This window comes from Artibeus jamaicensis, unplaced genomic scaffold (genome assembly GCF_021234435.1).
Source record: "Artibeus jamaicensis isolate MK-2021 breed Jamaican fruit bat unplaced genomic scaffold, CSHL_Jam_final contig_511, whole genome shotgun sequence".
Lineage (NCBI taxonomy): Eukaryota > Metazoa > Chordata > Mammalia > Chiroptera > Phyllostomidae > Artibeus > Artibeus jamaicensis.
Genome location: NW_026521866.1, coordinates 3,740,432 through 3,766,994, shown reverse-complemented (window position 1 = coordinate 3,766,994; position 26,563 = coordinate 3,740,432). Strand labels below are relative to the sequence as shown.

The 26,563-nt window shown below is 38.7% G+C and overlaps 1 protein-coding gene across 3 annotated transcripts in view; it reads left to right on the top strand.

The window, feature by feature from the left end:
- The window catches only part of SPIRE1 (spire type actin nucleation factor 1), a 310,943-nt gene that overhangs the window by 133,537 nt on the left and 150,843 nt on the right, over positions 1-26,563 (top strand). For all 3 annotated transcript variants that reach the window (XM_053668835.1, XM_053668836.1, XM_053668837.1), the window contains exon 3: positions 9,831-10,064. In XM_053668835.1, the coding sequence (XP_053524810.1) occupies positions 9,831-10,064 (234 nt within the window). The remainder of the gene's footprint in view (positions 1-9,830; positions 10,065-26,563) is intronic.

Sequence of the window (26,563 nt, the reverse complement as noted above, 5' to 3'; positions counted from 1 at the left end):
AGGTGCATTTTATTTGCTTTTTATGTCTGATAACTATGACTAAAACTTCCAGTACTACAATTGCCCCTGCTATATCACGGTTCACTTATTGTGGCTTCACTGTATTGTGGGTTTAAAAAAATATAATATCTAATTCTGTATCATGCAGTTTTTGCTATATCATGGGATTTTGCAGTATACTCTACCCATATAGAATTTTTTACGTTGTTAAAATTATGTAGGTTTAAGAGTGTAGAAAGAGTGTCAAAAGTGTTTAAGAGTACATGAAGTGTTTATAAGAGTGTGGGAAAGGTTAATAAGAGAGTGGGGAAAGTTTATAGGAGTATGGGAAGGGTTTATAGTCTTATGATATATATAAATAATAAAATAAATATAACGCCATTACTTCTCAGATTTTCACCTATCACAGGGGTCTCTGGAACATAATTCCCGTGATAGGTGAGAGATCATTGTATATTGAATAGAAATGGTGAAAGATCAGAAACCTTGTCTCGTTCCTGATCTTAGTGGGAAAGCTTTTAGTTTTCACCAGATGGGTATGATGTTGGCTGCAGTTTTCTTGAATATGGTCTTTATAACGTTGAGGTATGCTCCCTCCACCCCCATTGCTGAATGTTTTTATTATAAATGTATGTTGATAGCAAGTTATTTTTGTATCTATTGATATAATCATGTGATTTTTGTTTTATCTTTTTGTTTATGTCATGTATCATGTTTATTGATTTGCAAATATAGTACAATCCTTCAAACCTGTGTTGAATCTTCTTGATCATGGTGTGTGATCTTTTTAATATATTGCTGGTTTCGGTTTGCTGATATTTTGTTGAGGATTTTAGCATCTATGTTCATTAGTGATAATGACCTTCAGTCTTCTTTCTTTGTTGTGTCTGTACCAGGTTTGGGGATAAGAATGATGCTGGTCACGTAAAAAGTTTTTGACAGTCTTCCCTCTACTTGGATTGTTTTGGAATAATTTGAGAAGCATAGCAGTTAGCTTTTCAAATTATTGACGGTTGCTGTGAAACCGTCTAGTCCAGGGCTTTTGTGTGCCAGGAATTTTTCGATTACTACTTCAATTTCACTAACTGTTGGTGTTTTGTTCAGGCTTTCTACTTATTCTAGATTCAGTTTGGAAAGATTATATGTTTGTAGAAATTTTTTCATTTCACCCAGGTTTTCAAATTTCTTGGCATATAGTTAGTCACTGTAATTTCTCACAGTCCTTTGTATTTCTGTGGTTATCAGTTGGAATCTCTCCACTCTTATTTCTGATTTTGTTTTGGTCCTCTTTCTTTTTTTTCTTGATGAGTCTGCTTAAAGATTTATAGATTTTCTCTAGCTTTTGAAAGAACGAGCTCCTGGATTTATTGATCTTTTGAATTGTCATTTTAGTATCTGTGTCATTTAATTCTGCTCTGATCTTGAGTATTTCCTTCTTTCTACCGACTCTGAGCTTTGTTGTTGTTGCTCCAGTTCTTGTAGATGTAAGGTTAGATTGTTTATTTGAAATGTTTCTATCTTTTTTATGTAGGCCTTTATTACTGGGAACTTCCCTCTCAGGGCTGCCTTTGCTGTGTCCTGTAATTTTGGACTGTTGTGTGTTCATTTTCATTTGTTTCCAGAAACTTTTATTTCTAACTTGATCTCAGTATTAACCCATTCATTGTTTAATAGCATGCTGTTCAGTCTTCACGAATTTGAGTGTTTTTGAGTTTTTTCCTTGAGGTTAGTTTCTAGTTTCAGGCCCCCATGGTCAATAAAATCTTTTTTTTTTTTTTTTAAGTCGAAGGGAAGCCCTGCCTGGTGTGGCTCAGTGGATTGCGCATGGACCTGCAAACCAAAGGGTCACCAGTTCAATTCCCAGTCAGGGCACATGCCTGGGTTGCAGCCCAGGTACCCAGTAGGGGGCTCATGAGAGGCAACAACACACTGATGTTTCTCTTCCTCTCTCCTTTCCTTCCTCTCTCTCTAAAAATAAATATATAAAATCTTTTTTTTTAAGTTGAAGGAAAATAAAGTTCCCTAGAAAGAAAATGCTAAAGAAGTTCATTACCACCAAACCAGTATTAGAAGAAATATTAAAGGGTATTCTTTAATCAGAGAGAAGAATAAAAGAGGAACATAATTATAAAGAATAAAATGGTGACAAACATGTACCTGTCATTAATCATTTTAAATGTAAGTGGATTAAATGCTGCAATCAAAAGACAGGGTAGCTGAATGGATAAGCAAATAAAACCATTATAAATACTGTCTTCAAGAGACCCACCTCAGAACAAAAGATACATACAGTCTAAAAGTAAAGGGAATGAACTTCCGGCCATGAGGAGGTATAAGTATATACACTGTGCCTACTCACACAACCAAAAGAAGGACAACAACAAATTGAAAAGCAAAACACAACCAGAATTGCTAGAAAATCAGACTGGATGGGAACCTGACAACCAAGAAGTTAAAGAAGAAACATTCATCCAGACTGGTAAGAGGGGCAGAGACAGGAAGCCGCGGTAAAGAGACTGGTGGCAAGGCAGTCTCTGGAGGACCTTGGTGGATAAGGTGGTGGCATGTAGACCAGGCAGTCCCACATATCCATGAGGATTAACCAGGAGGAAAAACTGGAGAGTGAGACAGACCATGCAACCCAGGGTTCCAGTATGGGGAAATAAAGCCTCAAACCATCTTGACTGCAAAAAGCTGCTGGGGTTGCAGTGCTGAGAAAAACTACAAGCCTCACAGGAGACTTTGTTGAAGAGACCCACAGGATTCTAGTATGTACAGCCACCTACAACCCCCTACCCACTCTGGAATTGGTGCCAGAAGGGCCAAATTTCCTTCTGGGTAGTGGAGAAGTGACTAAAAGACAGCCAAGAGCTGAGCAAGTGGCACCATTCTTTCCCTGACTCCTCCTCCACATACAGCACCACGATGCAGCAATGAGGGGTTGCTTTGCCCCTCATGTGTTAACGTATGCCTGTTACATATAACAGGCATGCTGAGACCCCAAAAATGGCCCAAATGAAAGAAAATATTAAATCTCCAAAAATAGATCTAAGCAATGAAGAGATAGCCAGCCTATCAGATGCAGAGTTCAAAACACTGGTAATTAGGATTCTGACAGAAATGATTGCATATGGTCACAAAATATTGGAAAGAGTGGATGCTATACAAGGTGAAATAAAGGAAAATGCACAGGGAACCCACAATGACGTGAAGGAAATCAGGACCCAAATCAGTGATTTGTAGCAGAAGGTAGAAATAAACATTCAACCAGAACATAATGAAGAAACAAGAATTCAAAAAAATGAGGAGAGGCTTAGGAACCTCTGAGACAACTTTAAACATTCCAACATCCAAATCATAGAAGTGCCAGAAGGAGAGTCCAGGAGTCCAGGAAGCTCAGAGAGTTCCAAAGAAGTTGGACCCATGGAAGCATACACTAAGGCACATAATATGTACATTAGTCAAGATTAAAGATAAGGAGAGAGTCTTAAAAGCAGCAAGAGGAAAGGAGATAGTTACCTGCAAAGGAGTTCCCATAAGACTATCAGCTGATTTCTCAAAAGAAACCTTATAGGCAAGGGGCTGGAAAGTATTCCAAGTCATGAAATCCAAAGACCTGCATCCAAGATTGATCTATCCAGCAAAGCTTTCTTTCATTTAGAATGGAAGGGCAGATAAAGTGCTTCTCAGATAAGGTCAAGTTAAAGGAGTTCATCATCACCAAGCCCTTATTATATGAAACATTAAAGGGATTTATCTAAGAAAAAGAAGATAAAAAAATATGAACAGTGAAAGGACAGCAAACTCACAGTTATTAACAACCACACCTAAAACAAAAGCAAACTAAAACAGGAGTAGAGACACAGAAATGGAGATCACATGGAGGGTTATCAACAGGGGAGTGGGAGGAGGAGAGAAGGGGAAAAGGTACAGAGAATAGCATAGATGGTGGGGAGAAAATAGACAGGGGGAGGGCAAGAGTGGGAAAAGTAGAAGCTAAAGAACTTATGACACATGGACATGATCTAAAGGGGAGAATGTGGGTGGAAGGGGGTGTGCAGGGTGGAGGTGAATGAAGGGGGAAATGGGACAACTGTAATGGCATAATCAATAAAATATATTATAAAAAATAAATTTATGACTGATCTCCAGCACCCTTAGAGAGCTCTGTTATTGCTCTTGTTTGTAGGTTAGAACTTACAGAAGGAGGACTATAGTCATTGAATTGGGAAACCTAAATGCAGTGGGAGTTGGGAGTAATAGGAGCCCCAGGTGGCACAGGCCAAATAGCAGTACTCAACCACAAAGGCAAAGTAGGTATGGTTACTGTAATGACCTGCAGTGTCAAAGCAACACTGAGACCTGTGTTGCTGGCTGCTTGATCATAGTGCTCCTAGAAGTGAAATAGATAGGATGGCCATTAAATTTATTTTATTTTTAATTGAATTTATTGCAATGATATTGCTTAATATAAATTATATAGGTTTCAGGTGTACAGTTCTATAATAGTCAGCTACATGAGGTGATTCCAGAAGGTATACAGCCATGTAGTATGAAAAATAGAGACATTTATTGAAGAAGATACGAGAAACATTGTACATAGGACAATGACAGCTCAGTCCCCTTCAAAGTAGGCACCTTGGGACCTCACACAGTTCTCTCAGAGTCCATCAGCTGCCCCATCATATTTTCCTTAATCCCATTGGTGGTTTAAAATTTCTTCCTTTTCAAAGGTGATTTTAGTTTTGGAAAAAGCCATAAGTCACAAGGCACCAAATCTGGGCTGTAAGTGGGCTGAGTCACCTGGCTGATTCGATGTTTTGTCAAGAAAAAACTCTGTGCAAGGGGACTTCTGCCAAGATGGAGGCGTAGGTGGAAGCACTGTGCCTTCTCACACAACCAAGTTTAAAAACAACAAAGTTATAACAACAAAAACGGAGCCAAACCACAGAAAATTGAACTATACGGAAATCTGACAACAAGGAACCCTTCAGCCAAACTGGTAAGAGGGGCAGAGCCAGTAGCAGAGCGGGGTCAGGCAGGAAAAGATCCACCAGACCAACCCGGGCACACAACTCCAGCTCGCAGGCAGCCGTGGGTGGATCCCAGGCGTGGAGAAGCAGGCAGACCCCCTGAGGGTGCAAGGCTTTTGACTCACTGAGGGCTGACCATGGTCACACATTCACGTGCAGATAAACTGGTGAAGGAGCGAGCAGTGAGACAGACCATGCAGGCCCCAGTGGCAGGAAGCAGCAGAGGGGACCACTATTGTCCCTCTCTGACCCCACCCCCACATACAGTGTCACAAACCAGCGACATGGGTGGCCCTGTCCTGGTGAACAACTAAGGCTCTGCTCCTCATACATAACAGGCACGAACAGGCCAAAACATTATGGCTCAAGAAGAACTCAAAGCCCCAGAGCCCATAACTCTATGCGACAAAGAAATAGCCAAACTTTCAGATGCACAGTTCAAAACAATGGTGATCAGGATGCTCACAGAACTGGTTGATTTGAGTCACAAATTAGAGGAACATATGAAGGCTAAACTAATTGAAATGAAGAGAAATGCACAGGAAACCAATAGTAATGGAAAGGAAACTGGGACTCAAATCAAAGGAGTGGACCAGAAAGAGGATAAAAAAATGACCGAACAGAAAAGAATGAAGAAACAAGAATTCAAAAAAATGAGGAGAGGCTTAGAAACCTTCAGGATGTCTTAAAATGTTCCAACATCCGAATTATAGGGGTACCAGAAGGGGAAGAGGAACAGCCACAAGTGGGAAACTTATTTGAACAAATAATAAAGGAGAACTTCTCCAATCTGGCAAAGGAAATAGACTTCCAGGAAATCCAGGAAGCTCAGAGAGTCCCAAAGAAGTTGGACCCAAGAAGGAACACACCAAGGCACATCATCATTATATTAGGCAAGATTAAAATGAAGGAGAGAATCCTAGAAGCAGCAAGAGCTAAGGGGACAGTCACCTACAAAGGAGTTCCCATCAGACTGTCAGCAGATTTCTCAAAAGAGACCTTACAGACAAGAAGGGGCTGGAAAGAAGTATTCCAAGTCATGAAATCCAAAGACCTACAACCAAGATTGATCTATCCAGCAAAGCTTTCATTTATGGAAGGGCAGATAAAGTGCTTCTCAGATAAGATCAAATTCAAGGAGCTCATCATCACCAAGCCCTTATTATATGAAATGTTAAAGGGATTTATCTAAGAAAAAGAAGATAAAAAAGATGAGCAGTGAAAGGACAGCAAACTCACAGTTATTAATGACCACACCTAAAACAAAAGTAAACTAAAAGGACAGCTAGATCAGGAGCAGAACCATAGAAATGAAGATCACATGGAGGGTTAGCAACAGGGGAGTGGGAGAAGGAGAAGGGGGGAGAAGGTACAGAAAATAAGTAGTATAGATGGTAGGTAGAAAATAGATAGGGGGGAGGGCAAGAATAGTATGGGAAATAAAGAATCTAAAGAACTTGAGACACGTGGTCATAAACTAAAGGGGGGAATGGTGGGGGAGGTTGTGTGCAGGGTGGAGGGGAATGAAGGGGGTAATAGAACAACTATAATGGCATAATTAATAAAATATATTAAATAAAACTCTGCACAATACATGATGAATGAGTGCATGTGTTGTCATGATGAAGTTACCAGTCACCAGTTGCCCACCTGCAGCCTTCTGAGTCACCCTAATAGTTTCTGTTGAAGAATATTCAAACTTAACACAAAATTTGGTGCAGATCCATTGCTCTAGTCAGTCACTTTGGATTCCATAGCTGCACAGTACACATGCTCACTCAATAGCATCTACCATTCCTACTGACTAGTACAGTGAAGTCAGTGTTCCCACATGCACATTGCAGTTTACTCCTTGGCTACTAGGTTACGTTAATGTTATGCAAGTGTTCTCTTTTAGATTAACAATGGCTGGACTTTTTCTGGATAGACCTCAGTATGGTCAATAATATTGTAATAGCCCTGGCTGGTGTAACTTAGTCGATTGAGCGTGAGCCTGTGAACGAAAGGGTCTCCAGTTTGATTCCCAGTGAGGGCACATGCCTGGGTTTCAGGCCAGGTCCCCCGGCAGGGTGCATACAACAGGCAACACATGTTGTTGTTTCTTTCCTTGTCTTTCTCTCTCCCTTCCCCTCTCTCTAACAATAAATAAATAAAATCTTTAAAAAAATAATAATATTGTAATAACTATGTATGCTGTCAAGTGGGTAGTATATTTACTGGGTGATCACTTAATAAGTTATATAAATGCCTAATCACTGTGTTGTATACCCGAAACTAACACAATCTGTCAAATGTAATTTAAAAACTTTTTAATTAGAAAGAAACCAGTGCTGTGTGGAATACCATGAGGGTGAATAAGGCATTATGTAAGTCCATGGATGGAAGTTTTGACAGAAGAATTGCATTCAGGAAATGCAAATTAATATCCAGAGCCAGTTTGTTCTAGTAAGAAAAAAATGTTGCCCTTCCATGTTGAAAGTGGTCCAATGTAATCCACCTACTACTGGGTAGCTGGCTGATCACCCTGGGTAAGAGTGCCATACTAGGGTCTCAGCGTTGGTCTCTGCTGACAGGGTGACTAGAAGAAGAGGCTGACCATTGTCCATAGAGTAGGTCATCCTCTCCACTTGAATATTGATATCCTCCTCCACAGAGGTCACTCTTTGGTGAGTATTCACATGGAAAACAAATACCTTAATGGGTTTTTTTGCCCATTCAGGGATGTATATCCGCATATTTGTTCTACAATGTCCTTGTCATCAGTTTTCCAATCATATTCCTTCCGGGATGCAGAACCAGGTGCATTGCTCAAAGACCTGCCCACTGAGAGGATTTCCTTTCACCACTGTCCTTCAGGGAAGTTCCAGAAAGGGTCTGACTGCTGCAGTTGTCCACTTTGAAGTGGTGCCTGCATATCATGCAGAAGGTCTGAGTCTTCTCCCTTTTTGTCAGCTGATTGCAGGAATTTCCATAAAGTAACAGGTATAGGCTGAGAAAGAAAAGCCTGCTTGGATCCAATCACATATATATACCACTTCAACTTGATGATGGAGTGTTGCTGTAAGACACCCAACTTTGTGATTTGAAGGGTCAGATAATACCCAGTTTATAATGGGTAGCTCAGGTTGCCTCGTAACCTGGTGGCCCGTGGTTAAGTGTTCAGTCACCGCTACTGCCCTGCAGCAAGCTAAGGGCTGTTTCTCAAGATAATAGTTATCCACAAGGGATGATGAATAGGAGAACTGTGTGAGGTCCCAAGGTGCCTACTTTAAAGTGACTGAGGCATTATCGTCCTGTGTGTCAATATCTTGTTTCTTCTATCTTGTATCTTCTTTAGTAAATATCCTTATTTTTCATAGTACATGATTGGATACTTTCTGGACAGACCTATGTGCACAGCATTGCTTCTGATCAAGGAACTCACTTCACACCAAGTGAAGTGTGGCAATGGGCCCAGGTTCATGGACTTCACAATGTTCCACCATCCTGAAACCATAGTCTTGATTGATAGATGATGGAATGGCCTTTTGAAAGACTCAGTTACAGTGACTACTACATGGTAATACCTTGCAGGGTTCTCCAGAAAACTTTATATGCTCTGAGTCGTCATGTAGTATATAGTACTGTTTTTCTCATATGCAGGATTCACAGTGCCAGGAATCAAGAGGTGGAAATGGAATGTTTTTGCTTTCTGTTTTGACTTTGCTTATGCTCTCCTGCCATAAAGGCCTGAATTCCAAAGGGAAGAATGCTTGCACTAGGAAACAATGATTCTACTGAATCAGAAGTTAAGACTATCTCGCCCAGCCACTTTTGTTCTGTCATGCCTATGAATCAATGTCAAAAAATGAGTTTCTCTGCTGTCCAGGATGATTGATCCAGGTTTCCAAGAGGAAATTGGACTGCTACTCTGCAATGGAGCTAAGGAAAAGTATGTCTGTAGTATAGGAGAGCCCTTCTGGTGTCTGTTAGAGCTGTGCCCTGTGATTAAGTTCAGTGGAAAATTGCAACCCAGTGCAGGCAGGAATACTAACAGCCCAGACCTTTTGGGAATGAAGGTTTGGTTTACCCCTCAAGGTAAAGAATACAATTGGCTAAGGTGCTTACTAAAGGCAAAAGGAATATGGAATGGGTAATTGGAAGAAAGTAGTTATAAATACCAGCTATTACCACGTGGCCAGTTACAGAAACAAAGACTGTAATTGTCAAGAGTACTTCCTCCTTATTTTGTTTTGAATTTTTTTGTGTGTGTCTCAAGTATCTTTGCTCTCTTCTATCTCAGATCCCCTTATTATGTAACATAAGATATATTGACTTTATATTATAGTATTTAAGTACTGTTAACTCAATTTTTGGTATATAAGTTATGAGATATCAAAGGAAGAATAAACATCACCTAAGGACTTTGATCATCTTTTGGGGAAGGGTTTAGTCTATTTTTGGTTGTATTCAGGATAGTGTATCGTGTTAAATGGAATTGTGACCTTGTTATTGTCTAATTTCAGGAATGAGTTTTTAAGGAGTTATATCAAAGTGCCAAGTTGACAGGGGGTGGACTTGTGATGGTTAAGTGTATGAGTCAGTTTGATTGAGCCATGGGTCACCAAAATATTTGATCAAACATTATTTTGGGTGTTTCCTAAAGGTGTTTTTAAATGAGATTAACATTTACATTGGTAGACTGTGCAGAGCAGGGTGCCCTGCCTAATGTGGGTAGGCTTCATCCAGTCAGTTGAAGACAACTAGAACTGTAAAATGTTTAGTCATTTCCATTAACTCTTTTTTAAATATTTCTAGGTTATTGAATCATTGGGAATTATTATTTATAAAGCATTGGACTATGGTTTGAAGGAGAATGAAGAAAGAGAATTAAGTCCTCCCTTGGAGCAACTCATTGATCACATGGCCAACACGGTAGAAGCAGATGGCAGCAATGATGAGGGTTATGAGGCTGCAGATGAAGGCCTGGAAGATGAAGAAGATGAAAAGAAAAAAATCTCAGCTATCTGCTCATATAGAGATGTCATGAAGGTAAAGCAGGAGTTTACATAATACTTGTTTCTTTTGAGAATTATTTCACAAATGAAAAATTGATTGGTGATTCAGCATTTGATAATAGTACCTAGACATTCAGCTAAAAGTGAAATGAAGAAGGAACTAAAATAAAATACTCTTCATTCTGTGATTTGTTCAAAGCTTCAACATGACCTTTTAAAAAATCACTTTTAGGTATTATATTCCTTATCATTACAGTTTGCCTCCAATTGATTTATGCATTTTTCTTTTTAAAATGGAGTAAACAACATCTGTGATCCATTCATTTATATGAAGATGCTAAATCTGAGCTATCACAGCTGATTATTTTACTTTGCTTTCTTGACCTACCCTGTGCTGTTGATGTGTAATGAAACAAGTTCTATAGCTTAAATTGAATTTTTCTCTTCAGTTAAAATTTTCTAATATACTTGACAGCCATAATTTCTGCAGTGCTAAACGCACAGAGATTAAAATTAATGCAGACTTGTCAAGTTAGTCTTAAAAGAGCATTCTGTTTAGAATTATTTATATATGATGTTTACTAGATTTCATAAGCAGCATTGGCTATATATCACTTATTTTCCAACTTTTTATAAAGAATTTCAGAGACAGGAAAAGAAAGGAACCATGAAGATGGTACTTCTCAGGTATACCACAATATACCCTGATTCTTGCTCCTTCTTAGATAGTAAATCTCTCAGGAATTCTGGAATGGGACTATGCAGTTATTATTCTTAGGAAATTCAAATATAGTCTTTATTATGTTAATACTCATAATCAAACAGCATATAGGTAAAATACCCTCATTCATACACACACACATATGAATTGATACGTCACCCTTTACACATTTTATATATTCTGGATGTTAAAGAATATTTCAAAATATATACATATTTAAAGGCCAAATAAAACTTTCTTCAGACACAATGACCTACTTGTTCTCTGTAGACCAATGAAAATAGTGATAAAATGTTAAGAGTAAAACGTTTTCCATTAAGGAACAAAACTATGCTTCTAAAACTAATCTGATAGCTTTTTTGATAGTGGGTATGGGTGTGGGGGGCAGAAGGGGAATTGGTGAACAAAGAGTGGTGAAGAAGGAGGGGAACACCCACTTAACCAACTGTATTTAAGTAAATTAGCCCTAGCACCTATAGGATGATAGATGTCATAGCCAGATTGCTTGCTGTCTTATACTACAGCTTTGGAAGATGTGAGCTAGAGATTCACTGGAATTTTACAATTCTTATTCATTGGTACTAAATATGTTAACTTACAAAAAAAAATCTTGCACATTTAGTAATTTCAACTGATAATTTTAATTTTGTTTTATTATTTTTAATTTAACCTACTGTGTCGGCCCTCTTCCCCATCTTATTTTTATCATATGAAAAATAAATAGTTAAGAGAGTGTTTTTGGACTTCCGCCAAGATGGAGGCATAGGTGGATGTGCCGTGCCTTCTCCCACAACCAAGATTAGAGAAAACTAAATATTAGCAACAGAAAACACAGCCAGAACACGGAAAATTGAACTTTTCGGAAGTCCGTTAACAACAAATTCTTCAGCCTGACCAGTAAGGGGCGAAACCAGCGGCTGGCGGAGCAGGGTTGCACAGGAGGACTCGGCCAGACACACTCAGGTCCGCGGAATCCAGGCGCAGGGTCAGACCTACTGAGCGGCCCAGCGAGCAACCAGGCGAGCGACCTCGGGGGAGACAGCCGGGCCCGGGGCTGCGTGTTGACTGAGGTCGAGCATTTGTGCGAGGGTGGACAGGCGAGGGAGTGGGCGGTTGGACCCGGCCTGCAGGTCCCCACGGCAGGCGGCAGTGGAGGGCGCCGCCATTTCCCTGCTCTGACCCCACCTCCACATACAGCGTCATAACCCAGCGACTCTGAGTGGCCCAGCCCAGGTGAACCATCTAAGGCGCTGCTCCTCCTCCGCACCCAGCTGTGAGAAGCGGCAGAGGGGGTCACCAATTCCCTGCTCTGGCCACGCCCCCACATACAGCGTCACAACCCAGCGACCTGGGAATCCAAGACACCGCTTCTCACACTTAAAGGGTCCGAACAGACCAAGAATGGCGCAGGAGGATCTCAGAGCCCCAGAAATAAATCTAAGCGATGAAGAAATAGCAAAACTCACAGACGCACAGTTTAAAAAATTGGTGATCAGGATTCTCACAGAACTGGTTGATTATACGGACAAATTAGACAAATATATGAAGGCGAAACTAATTGAAATGAATGGAATTGCACAGGACACCAATAACAATGAAAAGGAAACTGGGACTCAAATCAATGGAGTGGACCAGAAGAAAGCAAATAATGGCCAAACAGAAAAGAGTCAAGAAGCAAGAATTCAAAGAAATGAGGAGAGTCTTAGGAACCTCCAGGACATCTTTAAACGCTCCAACATCCGAATTATAGGGGTACCAGAAGGGGGGAAAGGCACAGCCACCAGTGGAAAACTTATTTGAACAAATAATAAAGGAGAATTTCCCCAATCTGGCAAAGGAAATAGACTTCCAGGAAATCCAGGAAGCTCAGAGAGTCCCAAAGAAGTTGGACCCAAGAAGGAACACACCAAGGCACATCGTAATTACATTAGCCAAGATTAAAATGAAGGAGAGAATCCTAGAAGCAGCAAGAGCTAAGGGGACAGTCACCTACAAAGGAGTCCCCATCAGACTGTCAGCAGATTTCTCAAAAGAGACCTTACAGGCAAGAAGGGGCTGGAAAGAGGTATTCCAAGTCATGAAATCTAAAGACCTACATCCAAGATTGCTCTATCCAGCAAAACTTTCATTTAAAATGGAAGGACAGATAAGGTGCTTCTCAGATAAGATCAAATTCAAGGAGTTCATCATCACCAAGCCCTTATTATATGAAACGTTAAAGGGACTTATCTAAGAAAAAAAAGTTAAAGGACAACAAACTCACAGTTATTAACAACCACACCTCAAATGAAAGCAAACTAAAAGGACAGCTAGATCAGGAGTGGAAACATAGAAATGAAGATCTCAAGGAGGGTTAGCAACAGGGGAGTGGGAGGAGGAGAAGGGGGGAGAAGGTACAGAAAATAAGTAGCACAGACAGTAGATAGAAAATATATGGGGGGGGCAAGAATAGCATGGGAAATATAGAATCTAAAGGACTTGAGACACATGGTCATAAACTAAAGGGGGGGAGATGGTGGGGATGGGGGGTAGGGTGGAGGGGAATAAAGGGGGAAATAGAACAACTGTAACAGCATAATCAATAAAAAAAATTAAAAAAAAAAAGAGAGTGTTTTTAAAAACATTATATAGAGTGGAAGGAAACTATAAGTCTACCAGTTCAGTTACATTTTTTGGAAATTTATTAGAAATTATCATATCCTCACCTCTTATTTGTTTCTATTCTAACAAACTGATCAATAAAAATGTTCACATCTATAACAATATATTCTGAATTTTTAACTTTAGTGAAGTGAGATGAAAAATAAGTCCTGAAATATTTGACAAACTGAAGTTTTAAAATATCTATCATAAAGCCCATCATTTATGACTATATGTATGAGTTTCTGATTTGGTTAGTGGGTAGAAATAATCAATAAAGTGAGTCTTTGCTTACTTTGTTGGAAGAAAAGAAAAAAATTAATTGAAGAAAATTGCTCTCTTTGTTGGAAATGTGAAACTAAGTTTGAATACTATAAAAAATAGAATATTTAGTAAGTTGGAGACAATTTTTTTTTTAGTGAGCAAGACCTCTTTAGTAACTTTCCCCCTGAATAGTCATTTATTTCTACTGATCTTTTAATTGTATGTTTTAATATGGCATGTTATAGTCAAAAAGTACTTTCACATCCATTGTTATCTGAGCCTTATGATAACTCTGTGAGATAGATTGCATAGGCATTTTTATAGCCATTTTACAAATGAAAGAACTACGGCTCAGAGAGTTGTATGACTTGTCCCACTTTTTAGAACTGAGTGAGAGGAAGAGTAGATAATGCAGTTAAATTCAGAGGCTTATAGTCAGGTAGGAGTTAGATTGAAATCTTGGTTTTGCCATTTTTTTGTACCACGCTACCCTGGATTATTAAATCATGTGAACCTTATTCTTCTGAAAAGTCAGAATAATATTTGCCTGATTGAGTTTTTGTACAAATTAAATTGGATGGTATAATCAAGAAATATCAATTATAGTGCTTGTTGTAAATAAAAATTTAGTAGCATTTACTGTATGCCAGACATTTTTCTTGGTACTAGGGACATAGCAGTAAATAATATGCAAATTATTCCTATCTTTATGGCTCTTAATTGAAATGGAGAAAAACAATATAAACAAAGCATAAACACATATACAGTTTTTTCTCACTTAGTACAGGGCTTTTCTGACTCATGAAAATCAGAATAAATTGCAGGCACAAATTTATGTCAGAGGTAGAATATCTTCTTCCCTTAAATTAAGATGTAATACCTAAAACATTTTCATTTTAAGTACTTTTAAAGAAATACATATAACTAAGTGAAGGCTTTTAAGAAGTATTAAAAAAGATTATTCTTAAAATTATCTTCAGATTTATAATATATACTGGAAAAGATTCATTCAGTCAACATTAGTTAAGCCCTGGCTGGTATAGCTCAGTGGATTGAACATGGTCCTGCAAACTAAAGGATCACGGTTTGATTCTCAGTCAGGGAACATGCCTGGGTTGCAGGCCAGTTCCCATTGGGGGACACACGAGAGGCAACCATACATAGATATTTCTTTCTCTCTCTCCTTCCCTTCCCCTCTAAAGATAAATAAAATCTTTAAAAAAAAACATTAAAAATACTCTTTAAAGAAAAACATTAGTTTAAGAAGAAAAGAAATTGTAGACATGAAGTTAACAGTGGTGATGATGGACAGTAAAGTGTACAGGAAAGGAGGACTGCAATGTTAAAGATGGAACAGTAAGACATAAGACAGTGGATAGAAAGGGATAGTAAAAGAAATGGTGTAGGATCTATAAAAAGTGTTTGAAAAATTATTGAAATTACTATGAGATTAGTACATAAACAAAATTCTTCATTTGAGAAGAATGTAAAAGTCTCAGCTTATTCATGCATTCATTTACCCTTTCAAATATTGAGGAAGCATTTAATGTGCATTTTTTGTTCTGAGTGCTCTATCAGGCACTTAGGTTGCTGAGATGAACTTAACTAGGGTTAAGTGATCCCCAGTGAGATAAATATTATGGATCAGGTATGTAAGACCAACCTAGCCCATACACTACCTTTGTGAAAATTAGAAATAGGTTTTCCTTCTTCAACATACTTTACTTCCACCTTTAAGAAAATTGTTGTAATATAAATTTTCAATGTCTGATATTTGCAGGATATAATTCTTGATTTAATACCCCCAGGAACAGTCTGAAAATATGGAAGTGGTGGCCCAACACATGTACATGGGATGCTTCAAGAGCACAGAGAGAGGCACTGAACACCTTTAAACAATCCAGTTCCCTTAATAATAAGGGAATGCAAATAAAGCAGTACCAATTGCAACTCTCGCAAGGAATAATTTACTTTTGTTGAAATTTGAAATTTTAGTAATTTTTCACTCAGTAAGTGATAGCTGCCACATAAATTTATATAGTCCTTTATAAAAGAATTTGACAGTGTATTTAAGAAGTTTAGAGACTTCTGGCCAAGATGGAGGCATAGGTAGACACACCATGCCTCTTTGCACAACCAAAATAAGGATGACAACAACATTTTAGAAACAAAATAACAACCAGAGCCAACAAAATTGAACTGTATGTAAGTCCGACAACCAAGGAGTTAAAATAGACACGTTCATCCAGACCAGTGGGCAGAGTGGAGTTGGGTGCCGGTCAGAGAGGGGGTCTTGGCACAAAAATCGATGGCACCAGGCATGCAAGATGGCAGTGGGTGGACACTGGGTGCGCTGGTGGAAGCTGGCAGACCCTGGGCACAGGGTAGCAACTGGCAGACCCAATGAGATGGCGACTGTGAAGCGAGGCACTGCACGGAGGTGGCTGGCTGTCCAGCCAGCTAGGCAGTCCCACATTTGCACACAGATAAACCAGGAGAAACTAAGGAGTGAGACCACACAGCCCAGGGTCCCAGTGCCATGAAATAAAGCCTGAAAATACCTATTTAAAACACCTGTGGGGCGCCTGGGTTGATATAGCTGTGGATTGAGCGCAGGCCTGTGAACTAAGAGATCGAGGTTTGATTTCCAGTCAGGGCAAATGCCTGGGTTGCAGGCCAGTTCCCAGCAGGGGACACACGAGAGACAACTATACATTGATATTTCTCTCCCTATCTCCTTCCCTTCCCCTCTAAAGATAAATAAACAAAATCTTTAAAAAAATAAATAAATATAATGGCATTACATGTAGAAATATTAAAAAAAAAACCCCACCTGTGGGGGTTGAAGTGCCAGGAGAGACTCCCAGCCTCACAGGAGAGTTCACTGGAGAGACCCAAAGAGTCCTAGAACATAGACAAGCCCACCCATATGGGAATAAGCACCAGAAAGGCCCAGTTTGCTTGGGGGAAGTGGTGGAAGGGACTGAAATCTGACAGAGAGTGGAGCAAGCTCCATTGTTCCCTCTCAGACCCCACCCCCACATACAGTGTCACAATGCAGCCATTAAGTGTTACCCCGCCCTGGTGAATACCTAAGGCTCCACCCCTCATATGTAACAGGGATGACAAGACAAAAAAAATGGCCCAAACAGAAGAACAGATCAAAACTCCACAGCAAATACAATTAAGTGATGAGGAGATAGCCAACCTATCAGATGCACAGTTCAAGGCACTGGTGATCAGGATGCTCACAGAATTTGTTGAATTTGGTGGCAAATTAGATGAAAAAATGAAGGCTAGTGTACACTAAGTGAAATGAAGGAAAATGCACAGGGAACCAATAGTGATGGGAAGAAAACTGGGACTCAAATCAATTGAGTGGACCAGAAGGAAGAAAGAAACAAGCAAACAGAAAAGAATGAAGAAACAAGAATTCAAAAAAATGAAGAGAGGCTTAGAAACTTCCAGGACATCTTTAAACATTCCAATATCCAAATTATAGGGGTGCCAGAAGGGGAAGAGGAACAGCCACCAGTGGAAAACTTATTTGAACAAATAATAAAGGAGAACTTCCCCAATCTGGCAAAGGAAATAGACTTCCAGGAAGTCTAGGAAGCTCAGAGTCCCAAAGAAGATGGACCCAAGAAGGAACACAGCAAGGCACATCATCATTATATTAGCCAAGATTAAAATGGAGAGAATCCTAGAAGCAGCAAGAGATAAGGGGACAGTCCCCTACAAAGGAGTTCCCATCAGACTGTCAGTGGATTTCTCAAAAGAGACCTTATAGGCAAGAAGGAGCTGGAAAGAAATATTTCAGGTCATGAAAGGCAAGGACCTACATCCAAGATTGCTCTATCCAGTAAAGCTATCATTTAGAATGGAAGGGCAGATAAAGTGCTTCCCAGATAAGGTCAGGTTAAGGGACTTCATCATCACCCAGCCCTTATTATATGAAATGTTAAAGGGACTTATCTAAGGAAAAAAGATAAGAAATATGAACAATATGAACAGTAAAAAGACAGCAAACTCACAGTTATTAACAACCACAGCTAAAACAAAAACAAACTAAGCAAACAACTAGAACAGGGACAAAAACAGAAATGGAGATCACATGGAGGGTTAGCAACAGGGGAGTGGGAGGAGGAGGGGGGAGGGGGAAAGGTACAGATACTAAGTAGCATAGATGGTAGGGAGAAAATAGACAGGAGGAAGGCAAGAATAGTATGGGAAATGTAGAAGCTAAAGAACTTATGACACATGGACATGAACGAAAGGGGGAATGTGGGTGGGACAGGGTGTGCAGGGTGGAGGGGAATTGAGGGGGGAAATGGGACAACTGTAATAGCATAATCAATAAAATATATTTTAAAAAGAAAAAATAAAGAAGTCTAAAACTTTTCACTATTTATAGTAGCAGAAGGCTAGAAATAGCCCAGATGTCCATTAATAGGGAAATGGTTGAATTAACTATGATACAGCCAACCAGTGGACTGCTATGTAGCTATCAAGAGGATTGAAGAATGGTCTCCAGGGTATTGTTTATATGGGGAAAATGTGGAAAAGTATGTACAGGATGCCAGCATTTACATAAGAAAAGGTATGAATCTTCTGGTCAAGATAGGGGCATAGGTAACAACTACAGCACAGAACTACAGCAACAATTATAAGCTACCAAAAAACTAGCACCTAGAGTCATCAGAAAATTAATCTGTATGGAAGTCCAACAACCAAGGAATTTAAAATAGTCACATTCATCCAGACAGGTAGGAGGGGCAGAGACGTGGAGATTCAAAACAGGCAGTCTCACACCCACACGTAGTAGATAAAAATTGGGAAGGATACCTCGGGAGTGAAAGATCCTAGCCGAGGACCAAATCACCCAGCCCAGAGATCCAGTGCCAGGAAGATAAATCCCCATAACTTTGTCTGTAAAATCCAGTGAGGGTTGAGGGTCACAGAAGAAACTTCGAGATTCTCAGGAGTCTCCTCTTTAAGGGCCCATTAGGCACTTAGGACTTATACAGACTCACTTCCTCTGGGCTGCAGCACTAGGGCAGTAGTTGGAAGGGCACCAGTGGAATACAGGGAGAAGTTGAAGTGTTTGGCATCAGGGTGATTACCAGAGGACAGCTTCCTATTGGACAAAGCTCCAGAGGCCTGGCAGCAGCCTTGTTTCTTTTGTGATTTATCCCTCACATAGGGCCACAGAGCAGGGACACCATATCAGAGGCTCCATCAATCTAGGTACATATGTTGCCCCATCCTGGTGATTACCTAAGGCTCTGTCCCATCCAACTTACCAGTTGGTGCGCTTTTCTACAATAGGCCACAGTACTGAGACATGGAATCAAAGCAGCTCTACCTAATACATAGAAACAGACATAAGGAGGCTGCCAAAATGAGTAGACAAAGAAATATGGCCCAGTTGAAAGTACAGAACAAAACTCCAGAAAAAGAGCTAAGTAAAATGGAGATAAAGCAATTTATCAGACAGAGTTCAAAACACTGGTTATTAGGATGCCGAAGGAACTCATTGGGTAGAAATGAAGGTTGCACTAAATGAAATAAAGAAAAATTTACAGGGAATCAGTAGTTGAGTTGATGAAGCCAAGAATCAAATCAGTGATTTGGAACATGAGGAAGAAAAAAAACATTCAATCAGAACAGCAAGGAGAAAAAAGAATTCAAAAAAATAAGGGTAAGGTAAGGAACCTTTGGAAAACTTCAGACTTACCATTCGAATCATAGGGGTGCCAGAAGGAGAAGAGAACGAGCAAGAAATTGAAAAATTATTTGAAAAAGTAATGAAAGAAAACTTCCCCAATTTGCTAAAGGAAATAGACATACAAGTCCAGGAAGCACAGAGTCCCAAACAAGATGGACTTAAGAGGAGCACACCAAGACACATCATAATTAAAATGCCAACGGCTGAAGATAGAGAATCTTAAAAGCAGCAAGAGAAAAGCCATTATCTACCTTCAGAGGAGTATGCATAAGACTGTCAGCTGATTTCTCAAAAGAAACTGTTCAGGTTAAAAGGGACTGGCAAAACTATTCAAAGTGATGAAAAGCAAGGACCTATAACCTGGATTACTCTATCCAGCAAAGTTATCATTTAGAATTGAAGGGCAAATAAAGTGCTTCCCAGACAACATAAAGCTAAAGGAGCTCATCATCACCAAGCCATTATTATGTGAAATGTTAAAGGGACTTATTTAACAAAAAGATCAAAACTATGAACATTAAAATGACAATAAATTCACAACTATTAACAATTGAACCTAAAAAACTAAGCAAACAAGCAGAACAAAAACAGAAATACAGATACGGAGTTCATTTGGAGTGTTATCCATTGTGGGGGGGGGGGAGGAGGAGAATGGGGGCAAAGGTGCAGGGATTAAGAAGTACGAATTTGTAGGTACAGAATAGGCAGGGGGATGTTGAGAACAGTGTAGGAAGTGGAGTAGCCAAAGAACTTACATGCATAACCCATGGACATGAACTAAGGAGGGGATTGCCGGGGGCACTGGAGGGTACCAAGTAGAGGAGAAAGGGAGAAAAATTGGGACAACTGTAATAGCATAATTAATAACATGTATATTTTAAAAGTAAAGGTATAGATAAGAATATATAAAAAGTCTTGATTATATATTTTTTAAATAGGAAAGATAAAAACTTTTAAAACGTTTTCTATAGCTGTTACAGAGTAAAGCACACCAAATATTCTGAATTCCATGAATACATAAATGGTAATTTATAAAATCCCCCTTGGTCACCCTTAGAAGTTGCTGGGAAACCTCCTCTTTCTCTTCCACCTCCACCTCGTCCTCCTTCTTTATCTTCCTTCTTCCTTTTCCTACTTTTTTCTTCCTTTCTCCTCCCTTCTTCCTCCTCCCTTCTTCCCCCCCTTTACTCCTTCCCCCTCCTTTCCCTGCCTGCTTCTCCTCCTCCTCTTCTTTTTCTTTTATATTATTATTATTATTATTATTATTATTATTATTATTATTATTTATAATTGTCACCAGAGAACATTCTTATTGATTTTAGAGAGAGGGGAAGGGAAGGAGAGATAGGGAGAGAAACATTGATTTGAGAAACACCCATCAGTTGTTTCTCATACGCTTCCCAAATCCAAACCTAAGCATGTGCCCTGACCCAGAACTGGACCCACAGCCTTACAGTTGACAGGATGACTCTCCAACCAAGTGAGCCCAATTTATTATTTTGAAGAGTTGCAAATAAACAGGACATTCATTCTTCCTTTTCCATATGAACAATACCTCAAGGTAACAAAATAGTTTTGGACAAATTTCTTTTTATAAAAGTATTCCAGCTAATTCATGAAAAACAAATGATAAGGATTGCAAATGGTAATCTAACTGTAAAGAAATAATAATAATCATTGTGGCATCACAAGAGACCAACCTTCTTTATGTGCCTCCTGATGGAATTTTATTCTACAACACTGTTTACATAGTATTCTTGCCCACCCCCCCGAAGAATTCAAACTTCAGTCCTACCAAGTCCCTAGGTCTAACTAATCTAGATACCAATTTACGGGAAATCCGGGAGGCATAGAAACATTTTAAATAATACCATAGGGATGAATCAGCAAAATACAGATGGTAAGAAACTCAATAGGAATAGTCACATAAGTTTTTTGTGACAAATAAATTGCAAATTTGAAAAAGGAGAGGTGAAACTTAGATTGCAAGAGATTTGATACATAATAACCAGTTGCAATATGTGGATCTTATATGGCTTCTGATTAAAAGAAATAATTATAAAACTGTGTGTATACACTTGAGATAATCAGGAAAGTTTTACCTCTTACCTGTTGTTGATGATATTAGGAATTATTCATATTTTAGATAGGGTAATAGTGCTATGGTTATATATTTCTAAAAAGAACTTATCTTTTAGAGATAAATGCTGAAATATTTACATATGAAATTCTGATATCTGGGATTTGCTATAAGATAATCCAATTAGTGGGACTTGAGTGGGTGAGGATGTAGATAAAATAAGATTGGCCATGGATCAATAATTGTTAAATTAGCTGAAAGTTACATGGTGATTCATTATACTGTTCAGTTAGGTTTGTATATGTTTGTGATTTTTTTTGTATTACAAATGAAATTATTCAGAGTAATCCTTTGTCTTAGTAATACTGTTAGAAATTTTTTTAAGAATTAAAATTTTAAAATTGAGATATTTGATACATAACATCATATTAGTTTCAGGTGTATGAAATAATTATTTGACATATGTATATATTGGGAAATGATCACCATGATAATCATCACCAGATATAGTTATAATTTTTTTCCTTGGGATGAAAAAACTTTTAAGATCTTTTTTAGCCTTCAAATAACACAACACAGTACTATTAACTTTAGTCATCAGGCTGTACATTATATCCCCAGGACTTAATTATTTTGTAATTGCAAGTTTGTACCTTTTAACCACTTTCACCCATTTCACCCATCCCCACACCTGCCTTTGGCAACCACCAATCTGTTCTCTGTACAAAGAGATAATTTTTAAAAGAAGCAGGTATCACATAGGCACGTAAAGATGGGTATTGCATCAATATTTATACTTTTCTAAAACTGAAAATACTGCTGGCGGTGGTCAGTTGGTTGGAGTGTTGTCCCATACACCAAAAGGTTGCACGTTTGATTCCTTGTCAGGGCATGTACCTAGGTTGCAGATTCTATCCCCAGTCAGGGCACGTGTGGGAGGCAGCTGATCCTTGTTTTCCTCTCACAACTAACTAACTCACACTCACTCACTCACTCACTCACTCACTCACTCACTCTCACTCTCTCTCCCTCCCCCTCCTCACCTCCTCTCTTTCCCTCCGGTCTTCCCTCCCACCCTCTGCCTATCTCCCTTTCCCTCTTCTCCCTTTATTCTCTTCCCTTTCGTCTTTCTAAAATCAGTAAACATATGCTCAGGTGAAAATTTTTTTCTTTTTAAAGATTTTATTTATTTCTAGACAGAGGGGAAAGGAAGGAGAAAGAGAGGGAGAGAAACATTAATGGGTGGTTGCCTCTCACACACCCCCTACTGGGGACCTGGCCTGCAACCCAGTCATGTGCCCTGACTGGGAATTGAACTGGCGACCCTTTGGTTCACAGTCTGGCACTCAGTCCACTGAGCCACACCAGCTAGGGCTCAGGCGAGAATTTAAAAAACTGGAAATAAGTGACTCACAAAGATACGGTATATCACTAAATGGACTGTTACATAGTCTTTAGAAATATAATTGTGTTGGTTATGCAGCATATGAGAAATTTTCAATAAATGGAAAAAAGACTAAAAATTCTGTATATACAGTTCTATGGATAAAGAAGAAACTGGTGATTTGACATAGTGTATTAATGGTGTGATTCAGGGTGAACCATTTGGCTTCAGGAATTCAATTTCTCTTATTGTTTAGTAATTGAATAATAAATAAATATTAAAAATTTTAGTATGGTTATATTAAATATGTTACTACCTGTGAATGGTTTTATAAGTTGTATTTTCAGAGTTAATCCATAATTTCAAACAAAAGTGGCATGTTTCTGAATATATAAGGATATAGTTTACAAATAAGGATATACCAAATTTTTAGGACTATAAGACATACCTGACCATAGGATGCACCTAGGTTTTAGAGGAGGAAAATAGGGAAAAAAATTTTGAAGCAAAAAACATGGTAAAATATTTAATAACCTGTGACTTTGCTCCACTGCTGGCTGCCCCCACCAGTGAGTCTGGTAAGCTACATTTGGACTATAGACGCACTCCCATTTTTCTCCCAGATTGGGGGGGAGGTGCATCTTATAGTCCAAAAAATATGGTAGTTTATAAATATAAGGATATAATTTATAAAACCTGCTTGCTAATAGAAAGCAAGCAGGTTTTTAGTTAGGCATGTAATGTTCAGATTTGCATACTATTTTGAAAACTCCTCTATTAATAAAAGAATGATACTGTAGATTGTGATTAAAAACAGAAACAAAGTTTTTATAGATAATTTTGCATGTATTAGAAATGGAACCACAAGCAGGTCTGACTGCCTGCTAGTATGAAAGCCAGTAATCAAAAGGCAGGTGCTGATATCAAGGAAAGTGGTTTATTTTCAGATGCCGGCAGCCTGAAAGATGGGAGACTCATGTCTCAAAGCCCATTTCCCCATCTCAACAGAAGTAGAGGTTTTTAAAAGGAGGGAGAGAGGAACAGAACAAACAGATCAAGGGAGGTGTTGAAAAGTTCTCTACGTGCATATGAGCACAGTCTACTCCAGTAAGGCAAGTGATGGTCCAGTATGCATCATTTAGTCATCCTGGCTTCTCATCACCCTGGATTCTTGTCATCATGAACTCATAGTTGAAGGTCAGGAAATCTAGAGCTGGGATGCCTGAAAGTTGGAGTCCCTATCTTTTGAAGTTAGTTCCTATGGTTCTTATTACAAATATGCTGTTCATTGGCAAGCTACATATTACTCAGATTCAGCACTTACAGAAACAATGTCTAAAGAATGGTGAGGTGGGTTTAATTTGTTCTGACTATATGATGCTAAATTTTGTGAAGATCTTTTTTTGTGTGTGTGAAGATCTTTGTGCAGTTTTTTTAGTTATTAATATCCTAAGATAAATACATGGTTGCATCCAATAGGCAAAACATTTTAATTATAATATAGTTTAAAATAACATTCTACTTAAGTTTTTGCAAGTAAAATTCTAAGCTTTGTCTGTAATCTAAATATTTTTGACATCATTTGAATTTCAGCAGCTGAGAATAAATTATGGGAATTGTGGGAATCTAATATTTATCAACAAAGGATTGTGATATGACAGATCCTAAAGATCTCAAAAGATATAATTTTGATGATGCCATTTTTTCTTCTGTGGTCTCTAAACAAAGGCTGACTTGGATTTTCAATGCTTTGTAATTTAGAGTTTAAACAAAAACTGTATTCTTGATTGTGCAAAAAATTTGGAAAAACTTTATTATATATTACTATGTAGCAATCTGACTAATTAGGGTAAGAGGCTAATGAATAATAAATAAAATTTCTGAGTTACTGGCATACATCTTTAATTTGACATTAAATAAAGATTTTTCTTCTAGTTAGTGGATTGCTTCAAAATACAGATGCTAACTTACTTGGGAAAAAATGAAATGTTTCAAAATGTCATAAAGTATTGTAGGCTGTTTTTTTTCTAATCACATCTGTCTAGTCAGGGTTTGCTGATAATTTGAACTTTTGTTGAAAATTAGAATAAAGGTCTATGTATTTAATGAAATTTCTCAGAAAGTTTATTTGGAATTTATCAGTATTATTAATGGTTCTACATAGGGAATCCAGATAATGGAGTTATGAAATTGACTTTTAATTGATTTTCAAGGTTCCAGGTATCAGGATTGAAACTTTGAGCAGAGAACTAGAAAATGTGATTTAAAAAAAAACACAACAAATTTGAGAACCAAAAAATAAAATAACTGAACTAAAAAGTTTGGTGTGTGGGTTTAATAGACTAGGCAGAGCTGAAGAGAGAATGAATGAAGTGGAATATCATCATAATGAAACAGAAACACAAAAAGAATAAAAAGTACAGAAGAGAGGGTAAGTGCATGTAATTAAAGTTCTAAAACTAGAGCAAAGAGGCAGTATGGTTGGAATATTTGAAGACATGCTGACTTAAGAATTTTTCAAAACTGTGGAAATGACTATGGCATAGTGTCAGGAAGCCACACAAACCAAGAACAAGATAAATAAAATGAAAACCTATAGTCAAACTGCCAAAAATCACAAACAGAAAATCTAAAACCAGCCAGAGGAAAAATTAGACTTCCACTTGACTTCTCAACAGAAGCTATGGAAGCTAGAGGACAGAAAAGAATAATACCTTTAAAATTCTAAAACCTAAAATTCATTGCCTAGTGAAATATCTTTCAATGTTAACGTAGATATTTTTTTGATGAACAAAAACAAGAGTGGCCCAGAGCTGGAGTCATCAGTCTACACTTTATAGCCTTCACTCTTTCCTTTATTTTGCGACCATACTCAAACATTTCTGTGAGAAACCTGATTACCACGTGTGTTTTGAACTGTGCATCTGATAGTTTGGCTCTCTCTTAATTGCTTAGTTGTATTTTTTTCTCCAGTTTTGATCTGTTCTTTCATTTGGGCTATTTTTTTTTTGACTTGGTGCACCTATTATGTAATAAGCAGTGGGGCCTTAGGCATTCACCAGGGTGGGGCAAACCTGTGTTACTGTGTTGTGGTGCTGTTTGTGGGAGAGGGGTTCGAGGGGGAACAGTGCAGCTTGCTCTGCTCTTGGCTGGCTTCAGTCACTTCCTCCAATGCCCACAAGCAAATCAGGCCCTTCTGGTGCTGATTCCTGGGTGGGTGGGTTTGTGTATGTTCTAGGACTCTGTGTGTCTCTCCAACAAACTATCCTATGAGGTGGGAGTTTTTCCTGCTGCTACAACTCCCACAGGGGGTTTATTTCTCTGCGCTGGAACCCTGGGTTGTGCAGTTTGTCTCACTCCCCAGTTGTTCCTCCTGGTTTATCTGCACACAAATGTGGGACCACCTACTCCACCAGCCGCCACCTTGCCAGATCCTTGAGCCGCTGCCTTGCCATGAGTCTTCTCTACCTGCCTGCCCATCTCTGCCCCTCCTATGGGTCTGGATGAATGTTTCTACTTTAACTCCTTGGTTGTTGGGCTTCCATACAGTTTGATTATCTGGCAGTTCTGGTTTTTTGTTTTTAAATTTGTTGTTGTCCTTCTTTTGGTATGGGAGGAGGCACAGTGTATCTACTCACACCTCCATCTTGACTGGACGTTTCTGTCCTTCCATTCTAAATGACAGCTTTGCTAAGTAGACCAGTCTTGGGTGTAGG